The 13,157-nt window shown below is 33.8% G+C and overlaps 1 protein-coding gene across 1 annotated transcript in view; it reads right to left on the bottom strand.

Moving 5' to 3' along the window:
* LOC120072930 (protein root UVB sensitive 1, chloroplastic) overlaps nt 1–7,170 on the bottom strand; it is a 54,036-nt gene extending 46,866 nt beyond the window's left edge. The window contains exons 1-2 of the mRNA XM_039025467.1: nt 6,327–7,170; nt 5,954–6,229 (exon numbers count right to left, since the gene is read on the bottom strand). Coding sequence (XP_038881395.1) covers nt 5,954–6,229; nt 6,327–7,061 — 1,011 coding nt within the window. The 5' untranslated portion in view covers nt 7,062–7,170. The remainder of the gene's footprint in view (nt 1–5,953; nt 6,230–6,326) is intronic.
* Between the last annotated feature and the right edge of the window lie 5,987 nt (nt 7,171–13,157).

Genomic DNA, 13,157 nt, shown 5'->3' with positions numbered 1-13,157 from the left:
CCCTGAAAGGCAGATGAAGGGGGAACTCCCCAATCGTCGCACAAAAATCCCTCTAACCTGCTATCTGGACATCAAAGTCCTGCAGAAAGCAAATCCCACAAATCTCGCAAACTAACCGGCCTAGAGAAGGTGATCCAGGTTTTCCTCCACCTTCTAACAAAGAATCCAGTAGAAAGGACCCGTAATGGGGCCATCTTCCCAAATGACCCCCTTACTCTATTGAACATGCTTCTTATTCGCCATTAAGAAGGCGATTATGTGGAACTTCATCATCAAAGGCTTTTGTTGGCTCATTTGGAATGAACGGAATCATCGTATTTTCGAAGATCGTGAAACAAAATTCACACAATTCATAGATCATCTTTTGTACACTTCTCTGTCTTGGTGTAAATTCACCCACTTTTTTTGTGATTACAATCTTACTTCTTTACACAATGGAATAGCATCATGTAAAGAAAGCTTCCCTCTCACTGCCACAGTCATGCAAAGGAAGCTCTCACTGCCTTTCACCTCACGTTTGCCCACTGTGTTTGGATAACCAGGAAAACTTATAGCACTTACTTTTTGAATGTGTTTGTGCTAAAAAGTGTTGGTCTCGTTTGCTCCTACTTTGTAATCTTTGTAGGGTTTTTGGATGCAATGTTAGGAGCAATGTCTTGCAGCTTTTGGTTGGGCCAGCCCTTAAGAAGAGACCTAAATTGCTTTGGAGCAATGTGGTTAAAGCCTTGTTAGCTGAATTATGGTTAAAAGAAACCAACAAGTTTTCCATGATAAAGCTTCCCCTTGGTTAGATCGTTTTGAGTTTGCTCGGCTAAACGCTTCTTCTTGGTGCACACTTTCAAGAGCCTTTGAAGATTACTCAATCCAGGAGCTAAATCTGAATTGGCGGGCATTTATTTCTTCTCCATATTAGAAGTAGTTCCCATTTGCTGGCCTATGTTTTCTTGTTGTGTCCTTTGTATTTTTGGCTTTGTTTATTACTTCTAGTTTCAGTCTTCCTTTTGTAATAGTTGTTGAACTTCAAATTTGGACTATTTTGGATAGTTTGTTTTGTTTGTATTTCCAACTATGGACATGATGAGAGTACTAAAGGGGTGTTAACCTAGTTGAGATGCCTAGGTGCACCTATTCATCTGCTAGATATGTATATTTGTAACTTGAGACTTTGTCTCTTTTCATTAATTCAATGAAAAGTGTTTCCTTTCCAAAAAAAAAAAAAACAACAACAACAACCTCATGTAATCTCTAGTGGCTCATTTGCCCTTTTGTAATTTCATACTTTCAATGAAATTGTGATTGAAAGTTTCTCATAAAATAAAATGGGGCCATCTTCTCAGCCAGCCTATCCAAACTGTTCATACGGTCAAGCAAAACCTGTCGGGTAAATAACTTAATTTTCTTTGGTATCTATCTAGGATTTAATATTGTATGAGTTTTTTCGACATCAAAATTTTGTAGGGCCAAGTAGATTCTCTTGTGAGATTAGTCGAAGTGCACCTCAGCTGACCCGAACACTCACAGTTATCCAAAAAAAAAATTGTCGTCTTCCTTCTTTTGTTGGTTGTAGATGTTTGGAGTAGGATGGTTTCTAAAATCATTGAAGGTTAAATCATTGAGGATGTTGAAATGGGTAAGAAGGTTGCCCTTTCTCATCTCCAATTTTCCAATGACGCTATCTTCTTTGGTTCGAGCAAGGAAGATTCCTTTTTAATTCTGAACCCAGTGTTGTTGAGGCGAGCCAAGCACTCGCCTATGGCAAGAGGTGAGACAAGGTGAGACCTCTAACGCCTTGAAGGTATACATGGTGAGTGCCTTCAACAGGGCGCTTGCCTTATTGCACCAACTTTCACCTTTTTGTGCCATCGCCTCAAATGAAGGCGAGCACCTATTCATCTAGGCGATTATTCTTAACAAAGTGTTTGTATATCTTTTGTTTAAAAAAGAAAAGAACCCTTCTAAGTTCTAACATTAGAAATAGAAGAGTTGGGAGGAAATAATAATACAAGAGTGAAGAATAAGAAGGGTCTAAAAGGTTTAAGAAGAAGAAGTTTAGAAGAAGAGTCTAACGAGAAGTAGAAGAAAAATAATTTGACAAGAATAAAAAGTTAAAGAGACTGAGACAGAAGAATAAAACGCAAAGTTATATGCATTAAAGTTGCATGCTGCATGCAGTCATGAGTCCTGACAGATGGCAAGTATTTTTCTTCTTGTAAATTCAATTGCTAGCAGTATCTTATCCCGTGGCTAACAGCTGGCATGTTTGAAGCTTTTGTTGTAGGCTGCAATATCGTCTCTTTACCATTACGAAATAAATGCAACTTCCTTTTCTGGTACGTAATTACTTTTCCTTTCATTTTATTTAAATATAAGACAGTTTATTTAAATGTTTATGTTTTTAAAATTAAGTTTTTTTAATTATTTTTTACCTATAAAATAGTTATATATAATATTTATTTAGTATTTTATTAAGTGTGCCTTGCTTCACTCGGGTAACGTTTTTTTATCGCCTCTCGCCTCAAGGCGATTAGAAGATTTGTCGCCTTGTGCTTTGAAAACACTGTCTGAACCACATCCTCGCTTTCTTTGAAGCCATGTCAGTCCTTAAAATTAATAGAAGTGTCAAATTCTGAGTTTGAATAGCGACGCTCTTAAGGTGAGTAAATGGGCCGAGTTGGTGGGTTGTGAGATTGGAAATTTTCTGTCATCTTACTTAAGGCTTCCTTTCAAAAATAATCCAAGTCAGAGTTCCTTTTGGAGTCTTGTGGAGTGGAGGATAAGGAGAGAAACAAATTGGCCTATTGGAAGAAATATTTTCTTTCTCAAAAGAAGGCGGGCTGACTTTAATTTGATCGGTGCTAAGTGGTATTCCCATTTTTCTTTTGTTCCTTTTAGAGGCTCGGGGATCGGTGTGTAAAAGCTTGGGAAAACTTATGAAGGTTTCCTGTAGGAAGGTGTGGAGGAAGGTAAAGGAGCGCATCTGGTTAGTTGGGAGTTTTTTTTTGGGGGGAGATAAGAAACAATTTCATTGATAAATAAAATATCCAATGAGATACAAAGGAGAAACCCCATAAAATGATACAACATAAACCAAGGGGAAGGGGAACAACAAAATGGTGAGTAAAAAACAAGATGAAAGTCGGATTTATGATGCAAGAAACCCATCCATCACCAAACGATTGGACGAACTAAACAAAATTACAACCCAGATCATGAGACAGAAGCACCCCATAAAAAAGAAGCAAAAAACTAATTCCAAAGCTCCACGTGATGATTAAAAAAAAGAAGGAAAGAAAGAAAGAAAAAGAACAATGACCAAAATGGTGTATCCCAAGGAGGAGAAAATAGTCTTCAAGATGGAGGGAAAGTGACGAATTGGTAGATAGCAAACATCAACAAACAATGCATGGTGAGGCCAAAAAAAATAAAATAACCACAACCAAGCCAACAATGACCCCTGTCTAAGCATAAATTCAACCTTTCTCTCATAAGAGGTAGAGCATTCTAGGTTCCGAACTTCTCTAATGCATTTCCTTTGTTTTGCCGTATGCTTGTTGTTGCAACTCTGCTTGGATGGTATGGAATCTTTTCTCTGACATGTTTGGCTTTCAGCTTGCCAGACACATGGCTTTAGGAGATGGTTAAGGAGCTCCTTCACCATCTGCCTTTTCAAGAGGAGAGGTTTTTGTGGCACGTGAAAGTTTTTGGCTTTTTGCTTTGTTAGGGAGTTGGTGGGGTGTTATGGAGTTAGTGGGGTGAAAGGAATAATAGAACTATTAGAGAGCTGGAGAAGGGTCCTTAGTGATGTTTGGTCCCTTGTTGGCTTCAAAGTTTCTCTCTAGACATTAATAACAAAATTTTCTTTTGTAATTGTTCATTAGGTCTCACTTTACTTGATTGGAGCCCCATCCTTTAGTTGGGCTCGTTTTGGTGGGCTTAATTTTTTTCTTTTTTCTTTTTCTTCTATGCTCTAATATCCTTTCATTTTTTTTTCAATGAAAGTTCAAATCTTTATATATATTCAAGTTTCACATAAATGCAAAAATTCCTCATGATATGGGAAAGTCATAGATAACCCAAAATTTTGGGCTGAAATGATATTTAACCTACTTTCTAAATTTTAAGACTTTTGTCCTTTTGCTTACATCAAATCTAGGTGAAATTATCAAACCGAAACGTTGCACACATAGGTTGGGCCTCTCGTTCTCGCTCTCGCGTCTCGATTTCTTCTCTCTCACTCTCCTTTGCCAATCTCCTCTCACCCTTTGCATATAAACCCTTTCTTTTTTAAAAAAAAAAAAAAAGAGAGAGAGAATAACAACAACTACTACTACTGTCATTGAGAAAAAATGAAAGAATACAAGGACAACAAAAACAACCTCCTACATGAAGGGAGTCCAACTTTGCAAAATAACACCTATAGGATATTTACAAAAGGTCTTCGAAATCAAAACTCACAAAGAAACATAAAAGAAAACCAGAGACCAAAGACACTAGAGTCTTTATCCACTCCCCTAAAAGTCCTATTATTTCGCTCCCCCCACAAAACCCACACAATCGAACACACCCCCACTAGCCATAAAAAGCAACTCTTCTCCCCCCTAGGTGGATTGAGGAGAAACTCTTCGATCATAGCAACAACTCCCCTCTGATGAACAAACGAAAAGCCAACTCCCGGAAGAAACTCTCCCAAACAAAGATAGAAAACTCACAACGCCAAAGAATATGATCTAGATCTTCCTCCACCTGGAAACAAATGATACAAAAGAACGGCCCAACAAGCAAGGAGAGCTTCCTGGAGAGACGATTCATCGTGTTCGCACGACTACTTTCCAAGTGAAGAATCTCATTGTTCTAGGAACCTTAATCTTCCAAATGACCAAAAAGACCAAGACACCTAAAGGAGAATGGTCCACAAGACTTTAAAAAAAGGACTAAACGAAAACCCCTCCAAATGATTCGGTCTCCTAACCCTTACATCCCTTCCTCCATGCCTGAAGAAGTGATTCTCAAGTAGAGAAAGAAAAGAAGCAGCATCCGACGACTCCCTATCAGACAAATTACGACTAAACCCAAAAGAGAAGGAAAGTGAATTCCCTGACCACACAAGAAAGTCAGCAAGAAAGTGGTTTTTAAAAACCAACAAATGGTAGAGTCTAAGATATAGGACACAAAGAGGCCTCTCGCTCACCCATTGATCTTCCCAGAAATAAGTATTATTCCCCTCCCGCACCACACACTAAATTAACTTCGCAAAAGGTAGGAGCTCTTTTGAGATATCCTTCCATAAGTTCCGATGAGAACCTTTAGAGCCCTTGGACAGCCACTCAAAAGGATGGGGATCGTATTTGTTTTCAATAATCTTACGCCATAAAGAATTGGGCTCGGAATAGAAGCGCCACAACCACTTAACTAGTAAGGCCTTGTTACATAACCTAAGATTTCCAATGTCAAATTCGGTATTTTTGGTTGATGATGACATAAGCAAAATGTCAAATTCTTAAGTTCCAAGAAGTAGGGCAAAATCCATTTTGGGCCTGTTTTTTTGGTTATCTCTCATGATATCTCCCAAGACACTCCCCTATAGTTCTTCTCAAAACACCTTTATTTCTCTATAAATTGGACCGTAAACATTTGAAACCCAAACTTCTTCTCCACTACCCACCTCCACTTTGATTGTTGAAGAGAAGGCTCCCTTTAATATATATGTGATTTTGATCTTCTTCTCGTTGCATGTAACCAAAATTCTCCACAACCTATCAAAAGCTTAGACAGTTTCCCATCCATTGGTTTCACTAACTACTTCTGCGTTTCACTATTTAAATCAAATTAAGCTACCCATTTGAAAAAAATAATCAGTAGATTAAATATATAATTATAGGGTAACAAATACAGGGAATAGGGCACAAGTACAACTTCTAATATCGTGTGTAAATTAAGTATTAACTTCAAGAACCTGAATCAAGGCGGCTGCAGATCGTCCAGCCCCAGCAGCAGCACCGATCACAACAAAATGGAGGGGAAATGCGGGAGTTAACATTTCCATCCCATAGGCAGCGTTTTCCAGAAGATCAGCAAACAACCTCCATCCCTTCGGATGAACGTCAAAGTGCCGTCCATATTTTGAGAGTAAAATTTTACTCAGATATCCAAATCCATCTTTCAGTACCCAATTCACTGCAGCAGCAGTCGGAATAGCTCCTTTTCCCAATCCAACAGCATAAAGCAGTGCCTGGATCCCAGCAGGGGTTCGAGCAAAATGCAATCAATTATTCTTTTGTTGGATGAGAAATAGGAAAGAGGAACCATAGACGAACGTAAATGGGCACCTGAGTTGCAAGGACCCCACTAACTTGGCTGGCAATCCCCTGGACTCCTCGCCAAAGAGAATATTCCAGATAGTCGCTGGTAACGCTGTCTGGAAAACCCTCCGGAAGCATCAAACGTTTGAATATATCGCTGCAACGAATCCAAACGTTGACAAAGGAAAAGGATAACGAAGACGACGGCATGCCAGTTGCAACATGGAACTCATCCCTAAACGTATCGAGAATGAGGCGGATTCGCTTACCCCCTTTTACTTCCCAAACAGACTCATAATTCATTTCATTACGTGCTAGCGCTGCTGCGAATTGAAGAAGGCAGAAACACCCCAGAACGGAGGTAAAGAAGAAAGCAAGGAAGGCATTGTCCGACCATGGGGGAGAATCACCGTCATTTTGCCACCATCCAAAACCCCCAAAAGGATTCGAATTATTCCAACCACCATTGTTGTTTCCACCACATCCATGGCCGTCACCAGCCAGCAAAGGAGAATGAACGAGAGCAGGTTTGATTCTGGTTCCAATACAAGGAGAGAAATAACCTTGGACTTGTTCTGTGGGCTTAAGAAAGTGGGGAAATACGCTAAGAGGAAGTGTTAGTGCAGCGCATGCCCTTCGTTTAGAAGAATCCGAGCAATGGTGAAAATGGCCGCCTGGTACATAGTTTAGAACATCAGCATAGACTCGACGTAATGGAATCGGCTCCGGCGGCTGATAAGAGAACGGCAGCAACCCATACATTGCAATGAAGAAAGACTCCGGTGGCTCTGTGATTGAGAGTCCGTGACGTGCAGATCGATGGAGTTACATATGAAGGGAAACAAGCAAGTCCCCAACTCCCTTGGACCATTATGACTCGGTAGAATTGGAAGTTGGAAGTGAAATGGTCAGAAATATCATGAGAATTCACTGTTCAAAATTAACACACTATTTTAAATATAGCCAAATTTCCTAACTTGACAAAATTAACACATTATTTTAAATATAGCCAAATTTCATAACTTGGCTTCTATCAGTCAAGTCTATCAATGTCTATTATTGATAATTATAAATTTTTGCTATATTTTGAAAATACAGTTTTACTATTTGAAATAATTTTCCTAAATTAAATTATCTTTATCAAATAATATATCAAATACTTATGCAACTTTTCAAATATTTAGTCCAATTTTTATCTCCACATTTATATGAATTTTCAAACATTAAAATGAATTTTACCAATTAATCAAATTTTTCCAAAATTTCTTCTGATTTTTTACACTATGGAGATAAAAAGAAACAACACACAAATAATTTAAATAATAGTTCAAAATCGTGATTGAGATTATCCATTTAGATAAACAAAGAGAACAACAAACAAATAATAGATATAAAAAAATGTGATAAAGAGAATTAGAAGATAATTAATACATTTTAATTAATATTTAGTTTAAATGTTAATTTAGATTCATTAATGTTGCCAAAGTGTGCTTTAACTTAGGGGTAATTGGCATGATGTTCCAATAAGTCGGAGGTCTTCACCCTCGCAATTGCAACAAAATGATATTAAACCACAATTATTATTTTTTAGATCTTATCCACAATTTAATTTGATGGGTACATCCTTACTTAAAACATAGATGTTTGTTCATGGAACTTTCAAAATAGAAATAGAATATTACTAACCACTCTTTAAAAAAATTTAAAGAAAATATCCAAGAAACTAATTACATCTAATTTTTCCAAACTGATAAAGTTAAACTTTAAGATGAAAGATGAAAACTATCTAGAGAAAAATATTCATAGATATAAAAATGAGGCTGATCTTAAGGTCTTAAGGTAAATCAAGTTTGTAGGCTTTATCCCATAAAGCTTGAGGATTCCAAAAGGACCCATGTTCCTTGGTTTAAGCCGATTGTCCCTTCCCACAATAAAATGAGCCTTATTCAAATGGGCCCTAACTAAATCTCCAACTTCAAATGCTTTGAAATGTCTGTGAACATCAACACTATTCTTTAAGCAACATTCATTTTCTCTAATTAAGCAACCACATCCTTATGCATCTCTGCCATCCTTTTAACCATTAAGTCAACTACTTGTTAGAATCAATAGAAGGAATATTAGTTAGTCCACAATTACTCTATGCAATTTAGTGTAAATGATTTCAAACGTGACTTCCCATAATTTGATTGTTCAGTAGTTGTAAGTGAATTTGGCTTGAAGAAGAACATGTCTCGTTACTTCCACTTATAACCATTCAAACATCGAACTAGGTTGCTAAGAACTTGATTAGTTACTTTGATTGGCCATTTATTTGAAGATGGCGAGTTGTACTAAATTTCAAGTTAACTTGAAATTTCTTCTATAGGATTTCCCAAAAATAACTTAGGAATTTAATATCCCTATCAGAAACAATGAATTTTGAAACACCAAGTAAACCTACAACAAAAACCAAATCAAATCCCCTTAAGTCTTAGCTAAGCTGAGTATGAAGTCCATAGAAAATTTCCCAAAATTTTTCAGGTGAAGGTAAAGGACAATAAATTCTTGCATTATGTTTTTTTGTCCATCAGTCCTTTAATAAATACAATATCTTTGAACAATATGTTGTACATCTTTACATATTTGAGACCAAAAATTTCAAACAAACACTAAACTTAAGATTTTATGTCAAAATGTCTGCCTACCCTCCTCCGTGAAGGTCTTGAATCAAACTTCCTATGAGGTATACATAATAGATTATGTTTTAAAAAGATAGTCAATGGCAATATGAAATTCCACACAATTAACATGGAAATTACACTTATCTCATATTAAATCGAAATAATGATCATTATCATAAAAGGAAGGAAGATTATCAAATGCTATTAGCCACATTTTGAGTAATGTTAAAATAACGACTTTTCTATTAAGAGAATCAGCCACAATATTGGTACTTCCTATCTTGTGTTTAATAAGAAAATTGAACCTTTATATAAAAGATAACCATCTTGCATGCATACAATTAATAGATTTTTGTATTTGAAGAAATTTCAACAATCAGAAAATAAAATAAACTCCTTGCCTAACAAATAATGCTCTCAAACTTTTAACACTCCTAGGAATATAGCCCTTATTCATACCTACTCCGTTTTTGGCAAGCTAGAATTAATTTCTCACTAAAGTATTCAATGGTATGAACACCTTGTAAGAGAATAACTCCAATACCAAGTCCTGATGCATACACAATGACCTCATATGGTCGTGAAAGTTCTAGTAAAGCCAATACCGGAGTTGTGCTAACCTAAGTTTTTAGTAATTGAAACTCTTGGTTTGATATTGGCCCATTGTACTTGACCTTTCTTTATACATTTTGTTGAATATGTTGCAATAGAAGTAAAATCTTTAGTGCACTTCCGAGAAGTCAAACCCCAAAAACTTCGTAGATCTTTGACAAGAGAAGGGTTATGAATTGTTTGAACCTTATTTACATTCATTGTCACTCCAAATTTGCTTAATACAAATTCAAGAAAAGAAATCGATTTAGTTAGAAATGAGCATTTATTATAATTGATAACCAGATTGTTCTCATTAAAGATTTTGAATAGTAAATAAACGAGATCGATGTTCCTCACGATCTGTCTTATAAATTACTATATCATCAAAATAGACAACTAAAAACTTATTCAGAATTGGAGAACGTGAGTCATAAGACGCATGAAAGTACATTAGATAGTCCAAATGACATTACTAAGCACTCAAACCACTCAAACAAAGCTTCATTTGTGTTAAAAGTTGTTTTCCATTCATACTATGGTTTGATTCTTATTTGTTGATAACCACTTTTTAGATCAACCTTTGAAAAAACTTTAGAACCACTCAATTGATCTTGATCTAAAAGATCAGAAATTCTAGGAATTATTTAATAGCAATCTTATTGATAGATCTACTATCAATATACATTAATCTTTTTTTTTTTTTCCGAGTTAATAAAGCGATGAATATGCTTTCGGATCATTTGCCCACTTGATAACCATTTGGTTTTTTTCTTTTGGATTTTAGTTTTTAAAAAACAAAAAGTAACATTTTTTGTTTTCTATTTTTTTCTTAAAACAAAAAATAAGAAACATATTTGGCAATGGTAATTATCTTTTATTTTTTGTTTTTTAAAAATTGAAACAAAAAATATGTTTGATAATCATTATTTAAAATAATAATAATAATAATAATAATTTTGATGACGTTTTTGCTTTTTGTGTCATCTCACCTCCTTAATAGTGATTTTCCAGCCATCAAGGTCCTAAGTTCTTTCTCTATACAAAACTCGGTGTAAACAAGTTGGAGAGTTCTTTCAAAATTTGAATTATACCTCATTTCACTCACTTGAAAAAAATTTACGTCATGGTAACAAGAGGAAATTACAAATAGTATTAAATAAAAGAACTAAAAGAACTAGAATATTATAGCAAACTTTAAAGAAATTTAAAGAATATCCCAAGAAATTAATTAGATCACTAATTTAATTTTTTTATAAAATAAAAAATATTAAAAAGATACTTTTCGTCTCTAAGCTTTCATAAAATAGAATAATTATGTCAATTCTCTTTAATTATTAAGTACGTTTAAATAAACGAGTAGAGAAAAAAATGTTAGCTTAATTTATAATTATTAAATGATGAACAACTTGAGATAAAAACTTACTCTACATATCAAGTCCAATACACAACAAAATTATAAATTGGTCCATTCCAACCAAGGTCAAATATGAACAAAACAAGATTAATAAGCTATCTTCACTACAACTAAAGCAAGTAGTTAGGAGATGGTTTCATAACCAATTGGTTTTTTATTTTTTAGTTTTTGGTTTTTAGTTCTAGTTTTTGAAAATTGATCTATTTGGTAATCAATTGAATTTTCTGTTTTTTCAATTTTAAAAACGTTTTAAAATTTGTTAGGAAATTTTGAAAACGGAAAAACTGTTTTATTATTCTATTAGTTTTTAGTTTTTGAAAAACGGCGCCTTTTATGATTTTTAGCGTACATTTCTTTAATCGAGTTTTGTTCTTTAGTATTACAAACTTAGAGAGATTTAGTTGAGTTTGTTCTATTTAAATTGTGAAAGTTTTTCTAGCACAAAATTTTCATCACAATTCAGGTTGAAAATGAATACATATATGTTTAACTTCCATGGGAGAAGCTCGATGTTCAATACAGTGGCAACAAATATATGGTCTGCTTTAAATTCTGATCTTTTGTTAGAATTGAAATGTTACATAAGTCAAGTTAGATGAATTCAGTTTTGTTGTAAAGGAGGAAGGAAGTTATTTGAAAAAGAACAAGCTCTAAGATTTTGTTAAAAAAGAATAAGGTATCATCTTTTTTTTTTTCTCTCTTTCTTTTCCTTTTTTTAGTATTATTTCTCATCTATTATGTCGTGTTTGAAATATAATAAATCATTTTTACAAATTAGGTTTATTGTCATATTTTGATATACAAGTTTTGTGTGTGTGTGTTTTTTTTTTTTTTTTTTTTTTTTAATATATTTTTAAAGATTTGTTTGAACAACCTAAAAATCAAAATGTTTTACTTTTACTATTCAAATTAAATTTGGAGAGATTTAGTTGAATTAACCTTGAATTTTTTCTAATAGAAACGAGATTATGTATTTAAACAATGATATTAAGTGTTCTTATTTTTAGTATTGAATCCAAATAGATGTATCTAAACAAATTTTGTTTGTTTTTTAAGAAGATAAAACAATTTGTTATTTTTATTTGTGTCTAAGCTTTGCATAACCCTATCCAATAAATAAAAATCCAATGTTATTTATGAAAGGATTGAATCCCACACTGGAAGCAAGTGATTGCTTTGCTTCGATTTTGTTTCAAATATTATAACATAGAAAGAAGGAACAATATATCAATATGTAGTAAGTTAGCATGAAATTGGAGGAAAGAGGAAACGTAACTTCAAAGAACGCTTTTTTCAAACCTCTTCAGATCTTCACAATTTCTCAATCGACTGATCTTTCATGAACAGTATGAAGATGCCACCATCGGATCTTCCCATTATTCTCTGGTAAGGATGGACTTGTGGAAACCGATTTTTTGAAAGAAAAAAAAAAGAACAATATTTTGTGAATGAGGATTTCCACAAACTTATTGAAAGAATTGAGAATGAAAATGTTGTTGTAGTGATTATTACTTCTGTACAATAACCAACACCCATGAAATAATTTTTCCCAACTCTTGGAGTGCAAATCAATTTTTTTTAAAAAAAAAAAAACTTTCACTTCCTTTAATTTTAATTTTAAATAATAATTAAATTTAATGAAAATAAATAATTAATCAAATTCATATTATTTTAATATTTGAATCATATTCAAATATATTAAATCTCATTTTATTATAAAGTTTAATTTTTAATCTTATTCATAATTATCTTTGTATTTTTATGTATTTATATACATTATATTAATTATATCATATACAGTTAATGTTATCCATTTATTTAATTTGAACAATTCAAATTCTTTCAAAACTATTGGTTTTTGTTTAGCAGGGGACCTAATGAACCTACATATTAGAAGCTCTAATAATTTGACATTAATTAATTAAACTCTTTAATTATGTTAATGACCATTTCATTAACTGTGGGTCACTCTATTAAAGACCCACAGTTGCAGTTTTCATGCTATAGAATATTTTTGCGTCCATGGATTTAACCATTACAGTAAGTCGATTCTTCACGAGCAGTTTGTAATTAAATTGTATCAAATTACTGTTTTACCCTATAATTACCTATTAATCCTTAAGTATCACTAATCCCTCTAATGAACATTCTGTTTATGGTTCTACCATAAACCAAGTTCCTCCCGGG

Source organism: Benincasa hispida, chromosome 1, assembly GCF_009727055.1.
Source record: "Benincasa hispida cultivar B227 chromosome 1, ASM972705v1, whole genome shotgun sequence".
NCBI lineage: Eukaryota > Viridiplantae > Streptophyta > Magnoliopsida > Cucurbitales > Cucurbitaceae > Benincasa > Benincasa hispida.
Note: the sequence above shows the minus strand (reverse complement) of the source record. Positions and strands in the feature narration are given on the sequence as shown.